This window comes from Dermacentor albipictus, chromosome 9 (assembly GCF_038994185.2).
Source record: "Dermacentor albipictus isolate Rhodes 1998 colony chromosome 9, USDA_Dalb.pri_finalv2, whole genome shotgun sequence".
Classification (NCBI taxonomy): Eukaryota; Metazoa; Arthropoda; class Arachnida; order Ixodida; family Ixodidae; genus Dermacentor; species Dermacentor albipictus.
The window spans coordinates 65376596-65402664 of NC_091829.1; the positions used below are offsets into that span (position 1 = coordinate 65376596).

Sequence of the window (26069 nt, forward strand, 5' to 3'; positions counted from 1 at the left end):
CCATCGTGGCGATAATTTGGACCACCGCCCCGATTTCAGCTGCTACCACGTGACGGACCTGAGGACGACGGACGTAAAAAGGACAGGCGGATCCTCGATTCTTCGCTTTTCGGGCACAGCAGTGGCAGTGGACGGCGCGCAGCATCGCTTCTCACGCATTTGCTTTGCCACTGTTGCAGGTTGGTGTTATTTTGCTACGAACTCGTTCTTAACCTCCTGGCGTTCCCTGCTGCTGCTGTGCCTATAGTTAATCATTGTCCACTGTTATTATGACTGAATGTATTATGACTGAACTGTAATGCAGACATTCGGCCCGATGAAATACCCCTTGTGTGTACAGTTTGTAAATATTCATACCATGTTGGTAAATGTTCTGGGATTACTGGGTCTGCTTTTCGCAGTAAAGGCGATTCCTTGAAAAATTCTTGGAAGTGCGCAACATGTCAAACAAATGAAAAAAGGGGCGGTGCCTCATCCAATATGTCTGAAAGCCAAAGACTTGAATGTAAGCTGAACCAACTCAATGCAAATGTATTATCACTTCTTCCACTTGTGGCCAAAGTGGACGCCTTGTCCGAGGCTGTCAAAGGCATCAGTGGCATTGAGGCATCTATCTAAATGCTTTCTGACAAGTATGACGAAATACTTAAGAAGACTGACAGTCAGGGTACTGAAATTGCGGCCTTGAGGAAGCGTGTTGAACATTTGGAGTCTGAAACTTCTCCAAATGCCCTCGAAGTGAAAGCTCAGTTAAATGAATTGGAGCAGTACAGTCGCCGACAAAACATCGAGATTCACGGTATGCAAAAAGAAGAGAATGAAAACCTTCTTGATAAGATGAACTGTCTGGCACGTACGCTCGAGCTTCCGGAGCTATCAGACTCTGACCTTGATTCCCTTCATCGGCTGCATCCGCGTGCTGGTAAAAAACCTGTAGTGATAGCTCGCTTCCGATCTGTCATGTTGAAGGAACGGTGAATGCAAAGTCGCTCACGTCTTCGGGAGAAAGCACCAGACTTGCGAATTTTTGATAATCTAACTGCGATGAACAAAAGGCTTTTGTGGCTAGCGCAAACGAAGGGAAAAGAAATGAAGTACTGCTTCGTGTGGCAAAAGAATGGTCATGTTTTCGCACGAAAGAATAGCGGTGACAGTGTCATTCGAATGTGCCAAGTGACCTCGCGAACATGGTTTAATGTTAACGCTTCCGGCATTGTTTGATAAACTTTATGCTTTCCCATGGCGGTTTCATGTTCTAAGTCTTATCTCGATTTCGTTTCTTTTCGCGATTTTGCTTCTGAGGAGAGTAAGCATTCGAAGTTCTTTTCCTTTTATCATTTAAACGCGCAGAGTTTACGGAACAAAGAGGACCAATTAAACACATTCTTAATGTCCTTAGGCTTTGAGTTCGATATTTTGGCCTTTACGGAAACTTGGTACAATACCACTGAAGATGCAATCGAAATCAATGGTTACAAACCTGAATGCTTGAGCAGGTGTAGTAAGAAAGGGGGTGGGGGTTGCTTTATACATAAAAAACGCTATTCATCATGAAGTAATGGCTGAACACTGTGCTATGTTGTCCAACTACGAACTTCTTTTTGTCAGATGTAGAACTTTCATAATTGGGGTTGTTTATAGGCCTCCCGCTGGGTCTCTGGTTGAATTTTTCCGTCGGTTTGAAACATTGCTTGATTCTCTGTCGTCACTGAAAATGCCTGTTGTAATTTTGGGTGACTTTAACATTGATTTGTTGCAACCTGCTAACACATCAGTGAATGATTTTGTCGACCTGTTATCAAGGTATGGCTTTTCAAACAATATTGCTCTGCCTACTCGCATCTCTGCATCCAGTGAAACCTTGATTGATTTGTGCCTGACTAATCATGATGAAAGTGGCGTGAAAGCGGGAGTGCTTGTATGTGCAATCAGTGATCATTTACCTTTGTTCTGCTTCATTCCTAAGCGCACCTTTCCACAGGTTACCATAGAAAACTCGACAAAAACTACGCGGATGATAACCAATCGCGCGATTGATAACTTCCGTCAAAATATTGCATCTGTAAACTGGAATGAAATTTTAGATAAAAATAAATATGATTCAAACCTTTTATACAACAGTTTTCTCGAGAAAATTATTGAAATTTACGAGCATTCTTTTCCTTTGGTAACTGTTAGAAAGTTTAAGAAAGCGAGGAAACCCTGGATTACCTACGACTTAGTCAAGAGAATGAAAGCACGAGATAAGCTCTTCAGCAACTTCCTGAAATATAAGGACGCAGAAATTTTTAAGCAATATAAAAAGGTCAGGAACAGGCTAAATGCCGACATAAAAAAGTCACGTGTTGATTACTACGCTAACAAATTTACGGACATTCTTTATGATCCTAAGAAAACTTGGCGAATTTTAAAGGACCTATTACGGCACACAAAAAATAGCATTCCCCAGGAACTTACGTACGGCGATAGAGTGCTAAGTGGTAAACCCCTCGCAGAAGTATTCAATCAGCAGTTCTTGTACGTGCTTTGGCTCCTTTGACTCAGAAGTTAGCAACAACTTTAAGGACTATATTAACACCAGTTTGCAAAATACTATGTATCTTCGTCCTGTTACACCTACAGAAATAGCACACATTATTAGCAATTTAAAGAACAGCTCTTCTTGTGGTTATGACGGTATTAAAATAGCACCAATTAAAGCAGTCGCGGATTTATTATGCAGTGTTCTTTGTGACAAAACAAATATTGTGTTTTCTACAGGCACATTTCCGGATAACATGAAAATTGCTAGGATCGTCGTCTTGCATAAAGGTGGCGCAACTGATTGCATCACTAATTACCGGCTGATATCAATACTTCCAGTTTTTTCAAAAATTATTGAAAAAGCCTTAAATTCTAGAATAACTGGACACATGCAAAAGCATAACCTTATATCCCCGAATCAGTATGGCTTTCAAAGGGGTAAATCCACTGAATCTGCGTTACTTGAAATACGTGATTAATTGTTACCAATATAGAAAACCAACAATACACAATAGGCTTATTTTTAGACTTCAATAAAGCATTTGATTCAATTAAACATGACATACTTTTTTCTAAATTACCCTTTTATGGAATTAGAGGCATTGCTTTAGACTTACTGCGTAGCTATCTATCACACCGCTCCCAATTTGTGGAAATCAACAGCATAAAATCAGATTTAGCAGACATTAGGTACGGCGTCCCGCAGGGTTTTATTATAGGTCCTACGATTTTCCTTCTCTATATCAATGATATCGTGGCAATACCAGGAACACCCGACATTGTATTATATGCCGACGATACAAACGTTTTTTTTCTCCTCTGATAACATCTCTACTCTAATTCCTCTTATTAACAACTGGTTAAATTCCCTTTCAGTGTGGCTATCGGCTAATCAGTTGAGCCTAAATGTTAAAAAAACAAAGTATATTGTTTTTACTCCTATTAACAAACCAGTTAAGTTCGCGTCTTCTTTAATATTTCAATCGCAACCACTTGAAAGGGTTTCCCAGTACAAGTTCTTGGGTGTACTCTTCCATGAAAATCTACGGTGGGCGCATCACGTAAGTTATATTAAACGTAGCATAGCACAATTAATTGGTATGCTCAATAAGCATCGCAAGCTGTTACCTTTAAAACTTAAACGTCAGTCATACTTTTCTACTATCCAGTCTAGACTCCACTATTGTCTACTTATCTGGGGCGTCACTTCTAAGGCTAACTTGGAAACTCTGTTCCGAATGCAGAAGAAGTGTGTTCGTATTATTAATAACCTATCGATGTACGAACATACCTCTCAGTACTTTCACCAGGACAGTATTTTGAGTGTCGCTAGCCTATATAAACAAAAGTTATCCGAAAAAGCTTTTTTAGAATTCATAAGTAATCGTGAGAACTTTTATTCTATATATACTAATAACACAACTAACTACACCTTAAGAGCTACGAACTTTATTATGGTAAAAACTAGAACAAACTACGGCAATCAGCTTTTACAGTGGCAGATTCCTAATTTACTTAATGATGAGCACGCTTTATTTGATATCATGCAAGATTCCTCAACCATTTCAATATTCAGAAAGAAATCAAAACTGTATTTTTCCAACAAATGACACCTATTTTTTGTAATTTATTTCCTGTTTTTTCGACTGATATGCAATTTCATGCGTTGCAAGACTTTTTTGTTCCCATGTGGCTTTTTGGCCTTCCTGTATCTTTCTGTACGCACTTTATTTCTTCATTTTCATTATTTATACTTATTGTGTTGCAATGATTTCTTGTATGTATAATTGTATCATTCGTATATATAAGTATGTATATGTGTGTATTATGTGTATATATGTATATATTTTTTGCACTGTTGTCTGCTGTGCTCGTGGCGCCAGGGGCCTAGTCAGCCGTGTATAGTCTCGCCTTTTGCTCCGGCGCCATGAAAATCTTGTATTGTCAAAATTGTAATAAACTTCAAACTTCAAACTACAACAGGACGCCTACGTTGGTTCCCGCTATTATGTGCCTCTGAAAACCACCGCCACTGAAAGCAAATGGCGCACCAGTCACAAGGAGTTTTTGCACCAACTTTGAACGAGCACGCTGGGCGCCTCCTATCCTTTGAGGACGATCATAACACCCACCGTAATTCCTCACATTCACTATTTTGCTTGTATTTTAATCTTGCTGAGGGTGTGTGAGTGCAATATTACAAAACTGAAGCAAATACGAATCAAATAGTGTCAAAAGCGAAACGGATTGAATATCGAAAATTTTTTAATAGTTCTCGAACGACGAACTGCCGTACTCTCCATGAATATAAAGAGGTCTTCACATCCCAGCATACTCGAAACAATACCGAAATTTCTGTGATTATAATGCAAATTTCGAAGTAAAGCTTATTAAAAGCACAAATGACGGAATGGGAGCCGATAAGCAGTTTATTCGCACGTTTAGGACTGATTGATCAGTGCGAACTATAGCACTCTAGCCAGAGAAAAAAAAAGCGAGCGATAGCGGGACGAAACGACAAAACACATTAAAAAGGATGAATTTTTAAAAAAATTGATGCATAACGGTCTTTGCAGTGTACCTTGCACACCGCAGTTGACCTTGTGACGCTAGGCTGCCCGAATATAGAGCTACCGAAATAATTTTACAGGCAATTACAGGCCGTGCAGAGCGAGATGTATTGGAAAAATTACGACGCAAGAAAACTTCTCGATGAGCTCACCTTGTTGCTCTGACTCGCACAGATGCCCCCGGTGCTGCCTCCCACGCTTCACCTGGTGACGAAGCCGCAAAGTGCACAACACGACCGGGCCCATGTCGTGCCGGTCGCTCTCGGCAGCGATGGACGAAAGCAAACAAAAGAAAACGTGGTTTGCGTATGAGACAGGAACGGGAAAAATATTTCATGATACGAGACACTGGGTTGCTAGCCTAGTCACCATCAAACTCGAACTTGTTCTCAGATTCCGCCATCCCCTTTCTTTTAATTGCGGTAACATTTATATAGACACGACATGAGCATTATTACTATCGCTGGCACAAATGCACCTATGTAGAAACTAACTCATACGGTTAATAAACTCATTTGCGCAAGTTACTTATAGAGCAAAATACAAGCATTTAGCCCGTTAGAACCTACGCTACGTCACGCTGACTCAGTTCTCTGTAACGCTCAAACTCAACGCATCCATCACGCCCCCTACAAATGCACGTGTGCAGACACGTAAATGATAGATAAATCAATTCTCAGAAGAAACACCAGCCTACAGCATGTCAGAACCTCAGCGACGTCGTGTTAACCCACTTCACCGTAAAGCTTAAATTCGAACCATCCATCACTGCCACTGCAGATGCGCGTATACAAACTTGCACCAATATTAAACGAATATGCGAAGTACGTCATCGCGGAAAGAACGTATGTATACAGCCCGATAGAACGTCTGCGCTGTCGGAATTACTTATATATAATGCTCAAATTTCACACATATTTCGCTCCCGCTGCACAGCTACCTGCACGATTATCAAGCGAATTTCAAGAAATTAGAGTTGTCGCGGAAAACTGCAACCAGCTCATTTGTGGTAAATCGCCTCCATGAAAAGCTGAATCTCGACGTATCCATCACTCCTCCTGCAAACACACCTACGCAGTTACTAAATTACATGACTATTATATAAATTTGCAAAAATTACTAATCTCGGAAAAAGAAATAGAGCCCAACAGAATCTCAGCCACGTCGTCTGACCCAAATCTCTAAAAACCTCAACTTCGACGCATCTATCACTCCCCCTGCAAAAGCCCGCATGCTTACACTAACATCCCTTAATATTAAACGAATATGCAGACATTTCTGTTCGAGGAAAGAACATCAGTCTATACCCAATAGAAGCTCTGCGTAATCGTGCTAACTTATTTTTCTCTGAAGGTGAAACTTGATGCATCCATCCCACCGCTTGAACGCACGCACAAAGGCAATAAATATATGATTATGAAGCGATTTTGCGCAAATTACATATTGCGGAAAACGCATAAGCATATAGCATGTTAGAACCTCAGCTCAGTCGTGTTGGCTCAGTTTTATGTGATGCTCAAATTCGATCCATCCATCACCACCCCTGCAAATGCACGCTTAAGTACACTAACTTAATTGATTAATGAACGAATTTCCGTAAATAAGTTATAATGGAAGAAATCATCAGCCTATAATAGAATAGTTCTATGTGAAGCTCAAGCTCCCCCCATTCATGAATCCCCCCGCAAAGCATGTTCACAGATACTTACTTGATTGATAAAGGAACTTGCGCAAATATATTATAGCGGACAAAAACGCCAGCCTGCAATAGTATAGTTCTATGTGAAGATCAAGTTCGACCTATCCATCACTCCCCCTGCAAATTCTTACACACACTAACGTGTTAAAGCATGTTAAAGCAATAGCATGTTAAAGCCTCAGCTCAGTCGTGTTGGCTCAGTTTTATGTGATGCTCAAATTCGATCCATCCATCACCACCCCTGCAAATGCACGCTTAAGTACCACTAACTTATTTGATTATTGAACGAAATCACCCAAATAAATTATAGCGGAAGAACGCATTAGCCTCTAAATGTAAAGTTCTACGTGAAGCTCAAATACGAGCCATCCATAATTCCCCTTGGTAACGACCGCTTACAGGCACTATCTTACTTCATTAGTAAACGAATTCGTACAAATAAAGTGTAGCGGCAAAAAAACATCAGCCTATAATAGTACAGTTCCATGTGAAGCTCAAGTTCCACCAATTCATCGCTCCCCCAGCAAATTCCCCCTTAGAACCACTTACTTCATTAATAAACCAGTTTGGGCAAATAACTAACAGTGGACAAAAACCCTAGCAAAGCATGTTTAAAGATACTAACTTATTTGATAAATTAACAAATTTGCGCAAACTAATTCTACCGGACAAAAACACGAGCCTACAATAGAATGGTTCTATGTGAAGTTAAATTCCACCCATCCATCACTGCTCAAGCAAATGCACGCTTACAGACAGTAATTTACTTTATTTATAAAGGAAATTGCGCAAATAAATTATAGAGAGAAAAAACACCAGCCAATAATAGTACGTTAGAACCTTAGCTCAGTCGTGTTAGCTCAGTTCTATGTGAAGCTCAAATTCGAGCCATCCATCACTGCTCCTACAAATGCACGCTTACACAGAGTAACATACTTGATTAATGAAGGAATTTGCGCAAATAACTTAAAACGGAAGAAAACATCAGCGTATAATAGTATAGTTAGTTCTATGTGAAGCTCTAATTCAACCCATCCAACACTTCCCCAGCAAATCTCCCGCTCACAGACAAACTTACTTGATTAATAAATTATTTCCGCAAATAAGCTATAGCGGAAAAAACATCAGCCTATAATAGTATGTTAGAACCTGCCCACATTGGTGTAAGCTGAGATCTGAGTCACGCTCAAATTCGATCTATCCATTACTGATCCTGCAAATGCCCGTTTGCAGACACAAACTTGCTTGATTTAAAACCAATTTGCGAAAAAAAATTATAGCGCAAAAAACATCAGTTTATATTATTATGTTACAACCTATGCTCAGTAGTGTTAGCTCAGATCCATGTCACGCTCAAATTCGATCCATCAATCACTGCCCCTGCAAATGCACGCTTACAGACACTTTCTTGATTAATGAAGGAATATGCGCAAATAATTTAAAACGGTAGAAAACATCAGCCTATTATAGTATAGTTCTATGTGACGCTCAAGTTCCACACATCCATCACTAGCCCTGCAAATTCCCGCTCACAGAGAAAATTACTTGATTAATAAACGAACTTGCGCAAATACCTTATAGAGGAAAAAACATCAGCTTATAATAGCATGCAAGAAGCTCAGCTCAAGAGCTTTAGCTAAATTCTATGTGAAGCTCAATCTCTATTCATCAATCACTCCCCCTGCAAATGCACGTTTAAACACACTAACATACTTGGTTAATAAACGAATTCGCGGAAAAACTTAATAGAGGAAATAACACCAGCCTTTAAGACTATGTTAGAACCGCAGTTGAGTCGTGTTAGCACAGTTCGGTGTGATGCTCAAATTCAAACCCATCCATCACTGCCCCTGCAAATGCCCGCTTATAGACACTAAGTTACTTGAATAATAAACGAATTTGCGTAAATGAATTATAGAAGTAAAACATCAGCCTTTAATGGTATGTTAGTACATCAGCTCAATTGTGTTAGCTCCGTTCTAAGCTCGGGGTACTCCTGTTCACCCAGTTCTCTGACAGGTTCACACTGGACGCTTACTTCACTACTACAATCTCACGAATACTGTCACTTATTTATATGATTTGTAGGCGAGTTTCCTCAACGTAGCTATAGCGGAAAAAACGCCAGCCCGTCGACAGTACATCAAGGCACTCGAATTGACAGAATTTCCTGAAAAGCGAAACTTCCACGCATACATCACTCTCCCTCACAATCTACGTATCCAGACACTGATTTGCACAGTTGATGAACGAATTTACCCAAATTACTTTTCGGAAAAAAAAATGATCAGCCTATACCCCTCTTAGACGCTCAGCATACTCCTATTTGCTAAATTCCCCGAAAGGCTCAAACTGAACGCTCACTTCATTTCTCCTGAAATTGCACGAATACTGCCACTAACATATGTGATTGGTAAATGAATTTGTTCAACTTAGTGTTAGCGGAAAAAGCGCCATCATGTAGACAGTTAGTGTCTCACTGCATTCCTATTGACTGAATTCTCTGAAAAGCTCAAATTCCACACATACATCAATCTCCCTGGAAAGGTACGAATGCTGACACTAACTTGCCTAACGGATAAACGAATGTGCCTAAATTACTGTTCGAAGAGAAAAAATCTTCCTATAGCACCCTTAGAAGCTCAGCATACTTCTGCTCCCTTAATTTCCTGAAAGGCCCAAACTGGACGCTTACTTCATTACTCCTGCAATTGCAGAAATACTGCCAGTAACTTATAGGATTCGTAAAGGAATTTGCTCAAAAAAGTTATAACGGGAAAAACGACAGCCTTTAGACATTTAGTACCTCACAGCATTCCTTTTGCCTGAATTCTCTGAAAAGCTCGAATTCTAGGCATACATCACTCTCCGTGCAAATGCATGTGTATTGACAATACCTTGCCTAAGTGATAAAAGAATATGCCCAAATTACTTTTCGCAGAAAAAAATCAGCCTATAGCCCCCTTAGATGCTAAGCGCACTCCAGCTCACTCAATTCTCAAAAAGGCTCAATCTGGACGCTTACATCGCTATTCCTGCAGCTCCACGTATACTGACACTAACTTATATGAGTAGTAAACAAATTTGCTCAACTTAGTTATAGCGGAAAAAACTTCAGCCTATAGACAGTACTTCACCGCATTCCTATTGACAATTCTTTGAAAAGCGCGAAACCGACGCATGCATCACGCTTCCTGCAAATGTACGTATATTGACACTAAGTTGCCTAAGTGATAAACCAACTTGCCCAAATTCCTTCTCCCAGAAATAAAACTCGGCCTATAGTCCTTATAGAAGCTCAGGTACTCCTGTTCACACAATTCTCTGAAAGGCTACACTAAACGCTAATTTCATTATTCCTGCAACTGCACGAATACTGACACTAAATTCTACAATTAGAAAACGAATTTGATCAAACTATTTGTAGCGGTAAAAATGCCAACCTATGGACAGTACCTCACCGCATTCCTATTGACTGAATTCTCTGAAAAGCTCAAATTCCGCACATACATCACTCTCCCTGGAAAGGTACGTGTAGTGACGCTAACTTGCCTAATTCATAAATTTAAAAATTATTTTTCGTAGAAAAATTATCACCCTATATAACCCTTAGTACCTCAGCTATCTACCGTTCACTCATTTATCGGAAAGGCTTAAACTGCACGCTTCCTTCCCTACTGCTGCAATTGCACAAATACTACCACTAACTTATATCATCAGTAAACGAATTTGCTAAAGTTGTAGCGCAAGAAACGCCAGCCAGTACAATTACTACTTCACAGCATTCCTATTCACTGAATTCTCCGAAAAGCTCAATTTCGATGCATACATCACTCTCCCTGTAAATGTACATGTACTGACACTAACTTGGCTAATTGATAAACAAATTTCCAAATTACTTTTCGCAGAAAAAATATCACCCTATAGCGCTCCTAGAAGCTCAGCTAACTCCTGTTCACTCAATTCTCTGAAATGCTCAAACTGGATGGTTACTTCATTTTTCCTGCAATTGCACGAATACTGCCACTAATTTATAGGACTAGTAAATGAATTTGCTCCACTTAGTGGTAGCGGAAAAAACGCCAGCCTGTTGACAGTTAGTACCTCACCGCATTCCTATTGACTGAATTCTCTCCGAAGCTCCAATTCGACGGATACATTACTCTCCTTACAAATGTACGTGTACTGACACTGACTTGAATGATTGATAAACGTATTTGTTAAAATTATTTTTTCAGAAAAGCAATATCACCCTATTGCCCTTAGAAGCTCAGTTAACCCCTTTTCACTCAATTCTCTGAAAGGCTTAAACTGGACGCTTACGTCATTACTTGTTCAATTGCACGAATACTGCTACTAAATTATATGATTAGTAAACGAATCGCTTAACAAAAATATTGCGGGGAAAACGCCAGCCTATAGACAATTAGTACCTCACCGCATTCATATTGACTGAATTCTCTGAAAAGCTCAATTTCGACGCATTCATCACTCTCCATGCTAATATACGTGTACTGAAACATATTTGCCTAATTGACAGGCAAATTTGCCCAAATTACTTTTCGCAGAAAAAAATACCCTATAGCGCCCTTAGAAGCTCAGGTAACTCCTGTTCACTCAATTCTATGAAATGCTCAAACTGGACGCTTACTTAATTACTCCTGCTATTCCACAAATATTGCCACTAAGTTATATGATGAGCAAACGAATTTGCTCAAATAAGTTCTAGTGCAAAACACGCCAGCCTGCAGACCATTACAACCTCATCACATTCATATTGACTGAATTCTCCGAAAAGCTCAAATTCGACGCTTACATCACTCTCCCTGCAAATGTACGTATACTGACAATGACTTGAATAATTGCTAAACGAATTTGCCCTAATCACTTTTCGCAGAAAAAAATATCACCCTACAGTGCCCTTAGAAGCTCAGGTAATTCCTGTTCACTCAATTATCTGAAAGGCTCAAACTGAACGCTTAATATTACTTATGCAGTTGCACGAATACTGCCACTAACCTATATGATTAGTAAACGATTTTGCTCAAGTAAGCTATAGCACAAAACAAGCCAAGCTGTAGACTGTGAGTAGCTCACCACATTCCTATTGACTGAATTCTCTGAAATGCTCAATTTCGACGCATACATGCTTCCCTGCAAAATTTACGTATTCTGAAACTAACTTGCCTAATTGCTAAACGAATTTGCCCTAATCACTTTTCGCAGAAAAAAATATCACCCTACAGTGCCCTTAGAAGCTCAGGTAATTCCTGTTCACTCAATTATCTGAAAGGCTCAAACTGAACGCTTATTTTTACTTATGCAGTTGCACGAATACTGCCACTAACCTATATGATTAGTAAACGATTTTGCTCAAGTAAGCTATAGCACAAAACAAGCCAAGCTGTAGACTGTGAGTAGCTCACCACATTCCTATTGACTGAATTCTCTGAAATGCTCAATTTCGACGCATACATGCTTCCCTGCAAAATTTACGTATTCTGAAACTAACTTGCCTAATTGATAAACGAATTTGCCCTAATTACTTTTTTCAGAAAAACGATATCACCCTATTGCCCTTAGAAACTCAGAAAACTCCTGTTCACTGAATTCTCTGAAAGGCTCTAACTGCACGCTTATTTAATTACTCCTGCACTTGCACGAATACTGCCACTAACTTATATGAATAGTAAACGAATGTGCTCAAGTAAGGTATAGCGCAAAAAGAAAAACGCCAGCCCGTAGACAATTACTACTTCACAGCATTCCTACTGGCTGAATTCTCTGAAAAGCTCAATTTCGACGCATACATCACTCTCCCTGTAAATGTACGTGTACTGGCGCTAACTTGCCTAATTGATAAACAATTTTGCCCAAATTACTTTTCCCAGAAAAAAAATATCACCCTATAGGGCGTTTAGAAGCTCAGGTAACTCCTGTTGACTCCATTCTCTGAAATACTCAAACTGGACGCTAACTTCATTACTGCGGCCATTGCATGAATACTGCCACTAACATATAAAATTATTAACGGAATTTGCTCAAGTAAGTTACAGCGCAAAAAACGCCAACCTGTAGGCTGTTAGTACCTCCCCACATTCCTATTGACTGAATTCTCCGAACAGCTCAAATTCGATGGATACATTACTCTCCCTGCAAATGTACGTATACTGACACTGACTGGAATAATTGATAAACGAATTGGCCCAAATGACTTTTTTTCAGAATAGTAATATCACCATATTTCCGTTAGAAGCTCAGGTAACTCCTCTTCACTCTAATCTCTGAAAGGCTTAAACTGCACGCTTACTTCATTATTTCTTCAACTGCACGAATACTTCCACTAACCTATATGATTAGTAAACGAATTTGCTCAAGTTATGGTGCGAAACACGCCAGCCTGTAAACTGTTAGTGCCTCACCACATTCCTATCGACTGAATTTTCTGAGAAGCTCACATTCGACGCATACATCGCTCTCCCTGCAAATGTAAGTATACTGACACTGACTTGAATAATTGATAAACGAATTTCCCCAAATTACATTTCGCAGAAAAACATCACCCTATTGCCCTTAGAAGCTCAGGTAACTCTTGTTCACTCAATTCTCTGAAAGGCTCGAACTGGACGCTGACTGCAGTTCCCCTGCAAATGCACGTATCCTATCACTAAATCGCTAAAAAAGGGGCGTTGGCTTTAATTAATAAGCATAAGTGAAATTGGCCAGCGGCAAGTTTCAAACAGAGGATCCCTAGCCCAACAGCTCTTTTTATTTAGCTGACGTTTACTTCAGTTCATACAGCCACCACATCTATGATTCGTATACTTCGCGTAATATTATTTTTGAATCGCATTCCTTGATTTGTTCGCCCTTTTTTATTCTTTATTGATACACTTTTCCGCTGAGCTTGAAGGCGTTACATTAGGGGCTCACAAGCTTGGAAAAAAAATCTTCATACACACTACATGTTTGCTCAGACGTCTGACGCTTATGACAAAACTGTTATAATTTTTTCAATGAACTTTCGATTCTGACTCAACGCACGTCTGCTATTTTATTTTTCCTCGAGCGATACTTCGCTGAATAAGTTACAATTGACCCAGACTGCATTTTTTTTCTGTGGTACCATAAAGAGGTGGCATAATTGTCGATGCGCTAACGATAACCACTTATTAGTGTTTTTTTACGCTTTATTGCTGAGGGTTATAAGGAATGTTTGTTTACTTAAGTTTATTGAGCGTAAAATAATTTTTTTACGTAATTACCTCTGTAGAGCGAAAGGCTACTGAAAGATCAAGACGCAAGAAGACACGTCTTCGATGCGCTCACCTCGCTGGCCTAGCTAGTAGAGTCGGTCACCGTGGGGCCTCCCACGCCGGTTCCGGTGACGATGCACGAAACGCCAGCATCGCCTTCGCTTGAGGGATGGGTGCCCGCCTTGACCAGTTCGATCTCTTCCCGTTCGCTCACGGCACCGTTGAAAAAGAAGAGACATGACACGGGTATGTGAGAAACACGGTGAAAGAAATGAGGAAGCGATGCCTTCGGGTTCTGTTCTGGACACCGTAGCCGCAGCCATGACCTATTGAAGAAAAATATAAGGACATTAGGAGACTCATTAGGTCATCCGGCTCTTCTAATTTCAGTTAGTATACTCAGCTTGGCCCGAGTTGGTTAGGCATATAGACGAGCGCTCTCATTTCAGTTAGAAAGGCATCGACACTTCTGGCGTTCGCCTCGACTATGACTGCGTCAGGTACAACCTAGTTATGAAAACGACAGGACAGCAAACCCCGTTTGTGCCGGCCACCGCTAGCGTGCCTTCTATTTTTTCGTCACCTTGCAAAAGCAGGCGTGTATTCTGTGGTTACCACTTATGGAGATAGTTTCGCGAGATTTCGCGAGACTCGGCGCCGGACTCAATTATGTATACGGCCGGCACTGTTCTTTGCCTTGCGTGAAGATAGTCAGCTTGTCAAAGTGCCAGAAAGTATCTCGGTCGCGTACAAAAAAACAGACGAACGCAAGCGAAACACACAAACACAGCGCCTAGGTCCGACAAATGGATAATTCCGTAAAAAGCAAAAATAATCTGCCTCATCAGAGCGAAAAAGCAAAACACAGGAACAAAGCGCAATATGGTAGCTTGCGTGGAAGGACCTAGGCCCAGATTCCGTAAAGGCCATGATACCGCAATTCCTGACGGAAGACAACCGAACGCATGGGATGCTAACACATAACAATCACAACCGCCATAGCCTTTCGCCTGAAGTACAGCTTTCGCCTTCGCTAATATTACGAATATGCAGGCTGTGAGTTTCATTTATTCATTTGAAAACCACCCCGGAAGATCTTTCGTTTTGCCCTAAGTCTGTTTTGACAAGGATATCGCTTTTTTTTCATAACGACTGCAGAAAAATTGCTCTTACCCCTCGTCCGCTGAGAAAGAAAAAAATTTTCGTCCTGCTGTTCCTCCCCGAGACGGCACACCACACAGCACGCCTTGCGCACTTTCTTCAGTTTTTCTAACATTGCCGGAACGTTCACGGCTTCCCAGCTGCGAGCTCACGGCCCAAAGGGCCTTAGTGCAGCACGCTAGTGTGGTAGCTAGGCTCAGTGGAGACCTGGAATAGGGGCCCACCCTTGCTGGAAGAGGCTCCAAGTCGCCGGCGCCCAAGACGACCGAGACCTCGAGACGCTAAATCCTTGAAGGAACCAAAATAAAGTTTCTCTCTCTCTCTCTCACGGGCAGGCAAATAATTTTTAACCGCAGAACATACGAAAAATATCGGACATAAGCACGCAGTCACAGCAGCAAAGTACTGGTGGGGTCCCCTGTTGGAAGAACCACGCGTGCGCGTTGCTCATGCTAAGCGCAGCGTCATGCACAGGAATCGGCGAGAAGTCGGCGCATGCGCATAACGGCGCGCGTCGTCTGCTGCCAAACCACCCCCTTCGCTTCGCCAACGCGCGGCGTTCACCCTCGCGTCTTGAGCCGCAGTTGCGATGAACGTGACTTGCCAGCCGTTTAGATGCTAAGGGCGTAGAAATGATTGACCTTTCAGAACCCTCTTAGGGGCGTGAAACTTTATGAGCCAGAAGCTTCGCGTTCGCACGTTATCACACGACAGACCCAAACGCCAAATCGTTTCGTGTATGGAGCCTGACGAATGACTAAGCGAAACGAGTCACACTACAGTTCATTTTCGGCACTCTTGCGCACAGCATGATTCGGTGACGTCTGGCTACGCCATGCTACGTCTGTCGAGTTGCTCCGAGATACAAAAAGCCGCGTACAGCCGGCATTGTTGAATCACAAACGTGAATATATAGCCTAAGGCATTCAAGGGTACCGCCATGTATGGCTCTTCCGTAATGCCACTGAGGGATCGACAATTGCATATATAAGCGAACTGAGCAATTTGCGGTATATTGTCGACGGTGTTGTGAACGTTTCCGAACGCGCAATACTCGCTCGAAACGCAGCAAAACCACGTTATCTCGCGCGTCCAAAAATACCGTGTGAAACAAAATAGCTCTGGTGCTTATTGACATTCTACACCCATGCTGTCGACACGAGTGTACTTATGTGCTCTCTATGTCTTCTGCCGGGCAGCGAACGAAATTACATGTTTCTTGGTTAAGTGGTGGACTCTTGACTGCAGGGTAGGGCGACCGCGTGTGAAGAAAGCGACGAGGTGGTTCTGCGGCAGACGACATGCGGCGCGCGCTGCTCCCTTTGTTACAGCGCAAGTTTGACACGGACAGCAGAAGGCACATCTGACACACACAGCGCTGTGTGTCTCAGATGTGCCTTCTGTTGTCCGTGTCAAGCGTGCGCTGTAACAAAATAAGATATGCCGTACCAACAAGCCCCTATTACTATCCGCAGCGCTGCTCCTGCGTCGCTTCGCGCATGCGCTTTTGTTCTCGTCGTTTCCTGCACGGAGCGCTGCGCGGAACATGAGCCACGTGCTCGCTTGTTCCCTCCAACAGTAGACCGACCCACATGTGCGCTCTTTCTGAACGCGAACACGGGATCACGTGGTGTTGTCTACTGCAAACGCAGTTAGAGGGGCCCCCTCAACAAGCCTGGCCATATTGAGCTGAAAAGCGCAGTTCAGTGAAAAGCGCCAAGTTCTACAGCTCTGTGCGCCGCCGAAAGAGTCGAGTTCAAACCAAACACCGTCTGCCCTTCTTGCGGGCCCCGCCCCCCGAACCAACAGGAGAGTCTACGTATGTCGCGCAAGCGCGCCTACCTAAATGTCAGAGCTGTGACGTCGCTCATAGGGGCACATCCGTGACAGAATTCTTCAAGGCAACAGCACTTGTTTAATCTGTTGCTTCAGTAGACCAATGAACGTTAGTAGTAAAACCTACAAGCCCAATTCGTGGGTCCTTGTTTTACTGCGTACCTCTGCAAGAGATGTACAGTACTTCCGTGTCGTCTGCTTGTTTCTTCCCTTGCCGTGGAGTCGCGCGCGCGGTCAGCTGAACTTAAAACCCCTCAATTTTCCAAAAGTAGCGCCATTCTTAGATCTTTCCGCCACCCCGCTCACCCAGGCGCTTCCTCCTCCACTCCTCCTGTCGCCCCAGCCTCCTCCGCTTCCCCATTGGCCAATCTGTGTCACGTGAAAGCGGGCCCCGCGCTTTTGTATATTTTTTTCTGTCCGGCGCAGAGCAGGCGCCGCGCTTTTGTATATCTTTTCTTTCCAGCGCGCTGCGACCCCCAATCTTGGGCCTGCGACCCCCATTTTTGGGCCTCCGCGACGAAGTACGGCAGGCGGTTTGAAGGAGCGCGGTAGTTTTATACAATGTGTTAGGGCCGAGTGCTTAATTGCGATGCCGTGCTGCTGCGCCTACGGTTGCCACAACAGACCCAGTGACGGCAAAAAGCTTTTTGTTTTACCATCCGCCGGGCGCAACGCAAAACGAAGAAAAGTGTGGATTCACAAGATCGGGCGGGCTGACTTCGAGCAAGTGGCAAAGAACGCGCGGCTTTGTTAAGTGACACGGCTCCTCCAACCTCTTCTTTTGACGCCCGTGTCAAAACGGGCCCGTGTCCAGTGCATTGGGGGTGCGTTAAAGAACCCCAGCTGCAAAAAAAATTATTCCAGAGCCCCCATTATGGCGTGCCTTATGAGATCGTGGTGTTGGGATGTAAAACCCAAGAATCAACTTTTCTTCTGTCTTGTGTGCCTTGACTGTTCCAGTTAACGCAACACTGCTTCCTTGGGAAAACTTACAACGCAAAAGAATACAGACGCACGTAGTATACAGAGATAAAATTAGCACTTCAACAAAAGTGTTGCTGGTGCCAATGAGGGAGGGGGATAATTATTTTCTGAACCTCTTTCCAGTTGTCCCATCAAGTTCCTTCTTTCTTTTCTATCAAATTCTAACCATTTGCACTGTAATAAATAAATAACGATTTCATATGCTGGTAAGTTGTTAAAATTATCTATACCGCCTATGTGTGAAAACGTTGCTCATGGCCACCACAACCTGTGCATGAGCTACGTACATCTGTTAAAGGCGCGGAACAGAAACGGCCCTGCTGCCAGGCATTGCTGACCGCAGACAGTCGGAATCTCTCACGCGCCGGCCGAACAAAAGCATCCTGCAGGTACGTAAATTAACCTACGAAACCACGTGCACATACTTTCGCGCTGTCAAAACCTGAAACTCTGGTAATTACTCGCGTGTCTGAGCACACCGCGTGCTTGTGTCGTGTTTCAGCAACACGAACTTTCAACGTGCGCGCGCTTTACGCCTTAAATACGCCTTGAATAATGGTGCTTTTCTCTATTTCTTCCGCAAATCCGACACGACATTCTTAAGGCCAGTTACCGACTGACAAAGCAAGATCTAGATTGAAAAAACTGCTCCGCAGGACTCGAACGAACTTTTCCGCGGATTTCCTCCCGTAGCGTGTTAGACGTCGTCTGCTACGGCAGGCCCACTGCCGGCGGCGCCACCGTCGAGGCCGCGCCGAGCGGAGGAGAGAAGTGAATGGCGCTACTTTGGGAGATTGAGGGGCTTTAGCTGAACTGGGATTTTCCACCGTGTTCGAGCGCTCGTTCATGCTGCGATATTATTCACGCGATATAATCCTACACTAGCATAACAAAACCTAAATTATTGGCCTGCGGCACTGCAATATTTCTATCTCGGCTATTAATGAACCAATTTTAAAAGTTCTTGCTGTAGATCGCTCCCCAGAGGGCACGTAATTTCGATCGCATAACCGAAGTCTAACTAAAGCTTGTCTGCTATCTATAGTTTTTTTTTCCCCTCGGTGGTGATCGCATGACTAACCGAAATTCGGATGCGTCCATTTCAAACGGTGCGTTCCTAATGCTTCGCGTTACCTTTATTACCTGGAAATCCTTACGTAATTTCTTTCTCTCCCGAGTTCTTGGTCACGCATTGCACAAAACAGGCTATGAAACAAACGTTCAACCTTTTTATTTCACGCACTTTTCGCAAAATATTGAACACTTGGTGAAGTAACAGCCGCAAACTGCAATTATTCGGCGTTGGATTTTTGTTAATATTTTGTCATGTCCCCTTTCGCAGTGATAACCACCGACATCCTAGATTTTATTGAAGGGTTCAGGGCAGGCACAACGTTGCTGGAACACAAAATCAGTATTCGAGAAAGCGGCGTGAGCGTAAGGGAGGAGTACAATCACGATCAATTTGAAGGTGATCGCTCGAGCGGCGACCAAAACTAGGAGCAGCGCCACGTTACGTCATCACCGTCGGTCGAGAGGGAAGCATCAGATAGCTCCCCTCTCTCTCTTTTGGTGTTCCCTGAAAAGCTGTAACTCCCGTCACCGTTCACGGTATAACCTGCGAATTCATTTCGATTGCGTTATGAGCTTTTGCACAGAGCCGTCATTGTTTGCCAAGATATGCATGAGGAAGCGACGCACACAGATCACTGCATTGAAAGGGAAACAAACACAAAAATGTGGCGAGTTGGTCTTGGGGGTGGTGGTTGCAGCCTGGAAGAGCATAATAGGGGAAGAAGGCTGCGCAATTTTTATCTTCGCAGTTCCGAAATCGGCCGCAATGCTGCTTGGAAGGCCCGCCAGTCGATGCTCGCGCGATCGCCTTCAAATTGATCGCGACTGTACGTTGCCCTAAATTTCGCTACAGTGGCGCTGCGGAGTAAGAGCGCCCTCGACGAGTTGTAGATGTCGGAGACCATGCCTTGACACCGCGTCCCACAGGTTCACGCAGGTGCGTCCCATCGCTGCGACTCCCTGCACGTCGGCTGGCTCGTAACTGCATGGAAATCGCATTATTGAGTCCTTCGCAGAAAATGATGACCGTTTGGAAGAAGTTCTTACCGAGTGTCCCCCCGCTGCTCGCCACACCCACACGCGTTGGTTTAGGCGTGCTGAAAAAAAGGTCGACTCGTCCGGGAAGAAAACTCGGCCACAGTCACCGGAAGTCCACCAGGCGTGCGCTTCGGCGAATTGCAGTCGCGACGCCTGGCTCGAAGCACGTGAGGACGGGCTTTATGCGCAGCCACAGAACTTCGCAGTCCAGAACTCCCGAGACTTCGCCGCATGGTAACGTCCGGCAGTTCTCGCACTTGCCGCGTGGACTATAACTGGTTATGTCCACGACTGCAGCCACCACAAGCACGTCCGCCTAAGAGGAAGCTTTAGCTCGGGCCCAACTCCGACGCGGCCTTTTCAAATACATGTAAAACGCGAAAACGTTTTTCTGGGATATCCCCTGTACCGATTTTAATGAAATTTGTTGCAAATAGGAGAGAAAGTTAAATTCTAGTGACTGTTGGAAGCGGAATTTCGATTTAGGGCTTGAATTTTGTTAAAAAGACTCAAATATTCGACTGTATGAAAAAAATAGAAGCACGAAGTTTACAAATTCATAGCTATGCATCAAGAACAGATATCGCGGTTCTATAAACGGTATCCGTTAGGTCATTCAAAGCGGACAAACTCGATATGTCATTTTCATCTTACGTGAATTTGTTACGTCGTGTACAACGGTTCTGCAAAAGCTGTGTTTCCATATTGTTCAAATTCTTTATATTCATGTGTAACATATCAATTTTGTCCGCTTTAGATGTACTATGCGATGCAATTCACAGAATTGTATTATTTTTGTTGTTGAGTTACAAAGTGTCAAACTTCATAGTTTCGTTTTTGAAAATTTTCGATTTTGCCAATTTTTAATAAAAAATTGACAACCTAACTAAAAAATTCGAAACCAACAGTCACTAGATCTTAAGTTTTTCTTGTACATACAACAAACCTCGTGAAATTTTGTGCCGTGGTTGCCGAGAAAAACGAATTCTTTTACATGTATTTAGATAGGAGCACCCGAGCTAAAGCTTCCTTTTAATCCGTCGTTGCACTTGGTCAACGCCTATGTGGAGCGTCGGAAATGCCGCCTTGCTTGCTGAATGCTTGGATAATGCTATTCACTTCGGATAACCACTTGTGCGGCCTCTGCAACAGGGCACTGGTGAAGTGCTGAGAATATCCCTTGAGCGAATGTCAGAATACGTCCGACCTCTCTTCTGCAGGAAGACGGGTCACGGCGAGCTTGGACAGCTGCTGTGAGCATACCTTCCTCGAAGACAGGATGTTGCTGTTACAATACGCCTACAAGCGCCGGAAGTAACGTGGTAACAGCCCAGCTAGAGAACAAAGAGTGATCTTGGAGATCGTCTGCAAATGATAACATAGTTTCGAGTTTATTCATACAACGCGTGGAACGTAATTGCGTGTTCAGCACTGTTGCCGCTCCGGAAGCGTACGGCTTCTTTATTGCGTAACGCGTGCAGGAGAGGAGGGCACGCACGTGCTTGCGTGACGCAATGCACTCGAAGGTGTAATTCTCGCACGGCGGACGCACGGCGCATGCGCACAGCTTTCTCGGTGCCGTCGCTAAACTGCGCTGGCAGTATACGGAAAGCCACGCCCTCCCGCGTTCACGCTCAAAAATATCGCTAAGGCGAAAAATACGCCGAGCGGCTCCATTGTTTTCCGAATGCCTCTGATTACAAGTGTCCCCCGATTCTCTGTGCATCCACACGTGATCAGGATTCTGCCCTTGGAACGCCTCACACGTCGCCTTCATACCCGTGACATCGCTACGCAGACGTCACATTGTGCACACACCTGATTTCGTGTTTGCTATTCCTAATATCTTCTGAACAGTGCAGAACACGAGTCTAAAAATTGCACGAACTGAATGTTGTGTATAAGTACTGCTTGAATTTGCTCATTGCATAGAATGGCATTAAAAAAATTGTAGGCAGTCGCAGTTATGTAACAGTTTAATATAAAGCTTCGCTTAAAGTCGATTCGAACATATTCCCTGGATCTGCATAAAATTTCTGCGCAATGTACTGTTCTTGGTCTACCCCTGGTTCAGCAAGCTTTCCGCCAATGGTGACACGGCAAAAAAACGAGCAAGAACAGGGCTAAATGCAAAGATACCGACAATACGCCTTGAACGCACTCTTAGCAAATTTTGAATTCCGTCGCGGAATGCGTAACGAACAGGTTATGTTTTCAACGCGACGACATCAAACTCGGTGAAGTGCAGCACTGATCTGGCAAGTGTGGTGTACTTATCAAACGGCTGATACACCCTACTTCAAAAGCATTTTACAGTATAAATCAGCCGAAGGTGCATATCGCATAGCTGCTACACCGAAAAGTTCATTCAGCGTAATTATTTCAAATCCACAGAAAGAATTGCGCTCACCTTGTCTCTTGGGAAGCGGAACTTGGCCCGGCTATTCGTCCCCCCGCTTTTCGAACCATGAGCCACACGGGGAATTCCTACGTGCAAGAGTAGCGAGCATTCTTTCGGTCAAATTGTGGCGCCGTCGAAAAGGCTGCGGCCTGACGGCAGAAGCTAAAGTTATCCGAGAAAACGCGCGAATCTTATTGCGCTCAATCGCAACAGACGAATGGCAAAATGGCAGCCAACGCTAAAGCAAGCCGCGATGTCAGTGCAGTCTACGTCACCTGTTACGGCTGCAAAGGCAACGTTTAAGCACGAGGAAAGGGCTGAAGTTATACAGCGTAAAAGGAGCGAACTTTTTTTTAACACATCGACATCAAGTTCAGTAAAATGCTGCACTAGACTGGTAGCTGTATGGATTTAAGTTATGGGGTTTTACGTGCCAAAACCACTTTCTGATTATGAGGCACGCCGTAGTGGAGGACTCCGGGAATTTCGACCACCTAGGGTTCTTTAACGTGCACCTAAATCTAAGCACACGGGTGTTTTCGCATTTCACCCCCATCGAAATGAGGCCGCCGTGGCCGGGATTCGATCCCGCGACCTCGTGCTCATCAGCCCAACACCATAGCTAGCTGTATGGATTTCGTCTAATGCTTGATAAGCCTTCTTCGCGAGCAGGAGAAAAGTGTTTTACAGCAAAAAGAAGGAGCGCGATGCATTCAGCATGGCTGCTAGGCGACACATTCATCGCGCGGAATTACTCCCACACACTTGTAAGAATTGGTCTCACCTCGTCTGCTGGGAAACAACTTGGCCCGCCTGTTCGTCGCTTTTTCTCGAAACATGTGCCACCGGAATGTCGTACAAAAAATGAGTAGCCATCACTCAGTGGTCCTTTCAAAAAAGAGGCTCGAGTGTCGGCCCGACGCCAGGAGAGCACGCCATGCACGAGAGTAGGTGGGCGCTATCGCGCGCAATCACATGCGCCTACATACGACAAAATGGGCAGCCAAGAGCAAAGCAAGCCGTGGTACCGGTGCAGGCTACATCGCTCGCCATCGCCACGAAGGCCACGTTCAAACGCAGATAGCTCGCCGAAATAAAATGACACGAAATAAACGATGACAAAGACGCTGATTTGGACGAGGTTAGCCTACCAAGTCCGCCAACTTGTCATGACGATGAAGGAATCCAGATAGAGGGAGAGGAGGAAACAAACTTCTGCTGCCTGCGGTTTTTAAGCGTGTGCAAGACCTTTCGATTAGCAGCAGAAAGAAAGACGTAGACCTTATCTGTTCTTTGCAGTACGTACAACAGTCTTTGGGAAAGGGAACACGCAAGTGCCTGGCAAATTGCCCGGTGGATAACATGCGAAACTTAAAAAAAGAAAGAACGCCGTTCCGTATTTGACTAGCACCCCCGTACATGGGTGATGATTAGTGGTTCATTATACTATTTTGACAGTTCTTGCGTAATTCTGTTTGAGCGCACTTATTTATACTAAGGTGTCCTGTTTTGCATTCTCACACTGGTACAGCGCAACAGGAAAGGAACAAGCCAAGCAGGCCAGAAGAAGAAACCTCTTGGATGTTATGTCGGCGCAAAAACACACTCCCGCGCCACCATTCTTGGCAATTACTCGTCGCGTTTTCTACGAGCGTGACTACCGAAGGAATGTATATGTTGCGGGGCCCTAGGAGGCGTCACAAACTTGTCTCCCTATGATTCAGTTCACGCGAAACTGCGTCACACGGCCCAGCTCCTTTTCGTTAACTTCGTCGCAACGCCGGGCGCGGCCACTGTGCTTCAAGAGTACCCCAAAAACAACGAGATTAATTACAATTATGTTGGGTGTCAGAGAAAGCGCCAAAACTTATCCCAGTAAGATTCAGTACACGCCAAACTGTCACCACGGCCGAGATTTTTTTTTTTTTTGCTAAATGTGTCACAACAGGCGCAGCGAACGGGCCTCAACAGTATCCCAAGAAGGAAAGGATTTACGATAATGTTGGGAATAAAATAATGCGTTACGAACTTCTCCCAGAAAGATTCAGTATACACCCGAAACTGCGTCACACGGCCCAGTTGCTTTTCGCGGAGGCGGCCACTATGCCTCAAGAGTACCCCAAAATATAACGAACTTACAATTATGTTGGGGGTAAGAACTTGTACAAGTAAGATTGAGTACACGCGAAAGTACTGGCCGCGGCCACTGTGCTTCAAGGGTATACCAAAAAGTAACGACATTAGTTATAACAATGTGGGACTCGCAGAAAAAGTCGCCAACATCGACCAGTACGAGTCTAACTGAATTGCGCCAGGACGGCTGAGCTATTCTTCGCTAACCACGTCACAAATCTCGGTTCCCTGCCGTAAAAGCCTAAATTGCTTGAAATGCATTGCCCAACAAAATTTCTCACCTTGCCGTAGCCCAATATAGCAGCAGTGCCGTGTCGAACTGCAGAAGGAACGCAATACGCCGGGAGCCCAACCGACAGACGACATACAAACGAGTCCTGTCGCTGAACAGACGAACTTCACACATGCAGCCGGCCTCGCTCGCTTCGGTAGCCTCTCTGGCGCATGACGTGTGCATCTGGCGCGTCTGGCGTGCCGTTATCGTGTTGCTAGGTGACGCAAGAAATATAAGACGCGAAGGTTCATTTCCACACAAATCTTTTCAGTTTCAGCGGGAAAGAGTAAAAAAAAGCAACGTCTGCAAGTTTATTTCACATTATTTTTTCCAACGGTCGCGTCAGCTGAGGGATGGGGTGAACACTAGGCGTGATGCGTTTCCTCTAGCCAATTTTAGCCGAGCGTCTATAGTTTACTGGGACATTATTCTAGTGCACTATACGAGTGTCCCCTCTTGATTTTTTTCTATGGTGTATCCTGAAAGGGATCTGCAGACGGCTGATACCTTTGGGCATGCTCACACCAGCCTTTTGACAGCGAGTGTCCGCGCTCATCGAGTGTGATTTGTCCATTTTCGCTTGTCTGCGCTGACACCGCGCTTGTTAATTCAGTTAGCAAGCGAGTGTTTCCAACTTTATACGGCCGATAAACCTACTATGCGTACTTCGTATAGCTGACTACTAATTTGCTATCGCAATCGATGCTTCGCCTTTAGGGCGAAACTGCGACTTTTTTTTTATCGCATTGACATAGCGCGTGTGTGCTACACGCCGACAGGAGCCCAAAGAGAAGCACGAAGGGGCACATTTCATGCGATAACTAAAATTGCGATCGCCTTCGACGCAATCGCTGTCGGCCACTGCCCAAAGCGGCCGCTTAAGACTCTTATACACTCTTAAAACGGTTGCACCCTTTGGGGTGTATATTTGTCCCTCAACAATAATCGTCATCCGCCTTGCTTGCGTTTCCGTTCTTGAAAACTCGGCTCTCGCTACTTTCCTGTCGAGAAGCTGCGTCACACTAATAACGCGCATGCCGTTCTTGACTGGAAAGTACCGGGCTCGCAGCGTTAAAGAAAGGAAACGCGGGCAAGACCGATGACGATTATTGTTGTGGGA

The 26069-nt window shown here is 44.0% G+C and overlaps 1 protein-coding gene and 1 long non-coding RNA gene across 6 annotated transcripts in view; both read right to left on the reverse strand.

Moving 5' to 3' along the window:
• The window catches only part of LOC139046634 (uncharacterized), a 43300-nt gene extending 27495 nt beyond the window's left edge, over window positions 1-15805 (reverse strand). For 3 of the 5 annotated variants that reach the window (XM_070526263.1, XM_070526264.1, XM_070526262.1), the window contains exons 1-3: window positions 15222-15805; window positions 14122-14374; window positions 5246-5352 (exon numbers count right to left, since the gene is read on the reverse strand). In XM_070526263.1, coding sequence (XP_070382364.1) covers window positions 5246-5339 — 94 coding nt within the window. In that variant the 5' untranslated portion in view covers window positions 5340-5352; window positions 14122-14374; window positions 15222-15805. Of the gene's footprint in view, window positions 1-5245; window positions 6009-14121; window positions 14375-15221 lie in introns of those variants that run through there. The other 2 variants (XR_011508776.1, XR_011508775.1) reach the window with 1 other exon arrangement.
• Window positions 15806-19277: 3472 nt separating this feature from the next.
• On the reverse strand, window positions 19278-25408 carry LOC135921851 (uncharacterized). Its single transcript, XR_010570650.2, has 3 exons — window positions 24957-25408; window positions 22552-22628; window positions 19278-20085 (listed from the first exon to the last, which is right to left on the reverse strand). It is a non-coding gene; the product is annotated as an uncharacterized lncRNA (long non-coding RNA).
• Window positions 25409-26069: the final 661 nt, after the last annotated feature.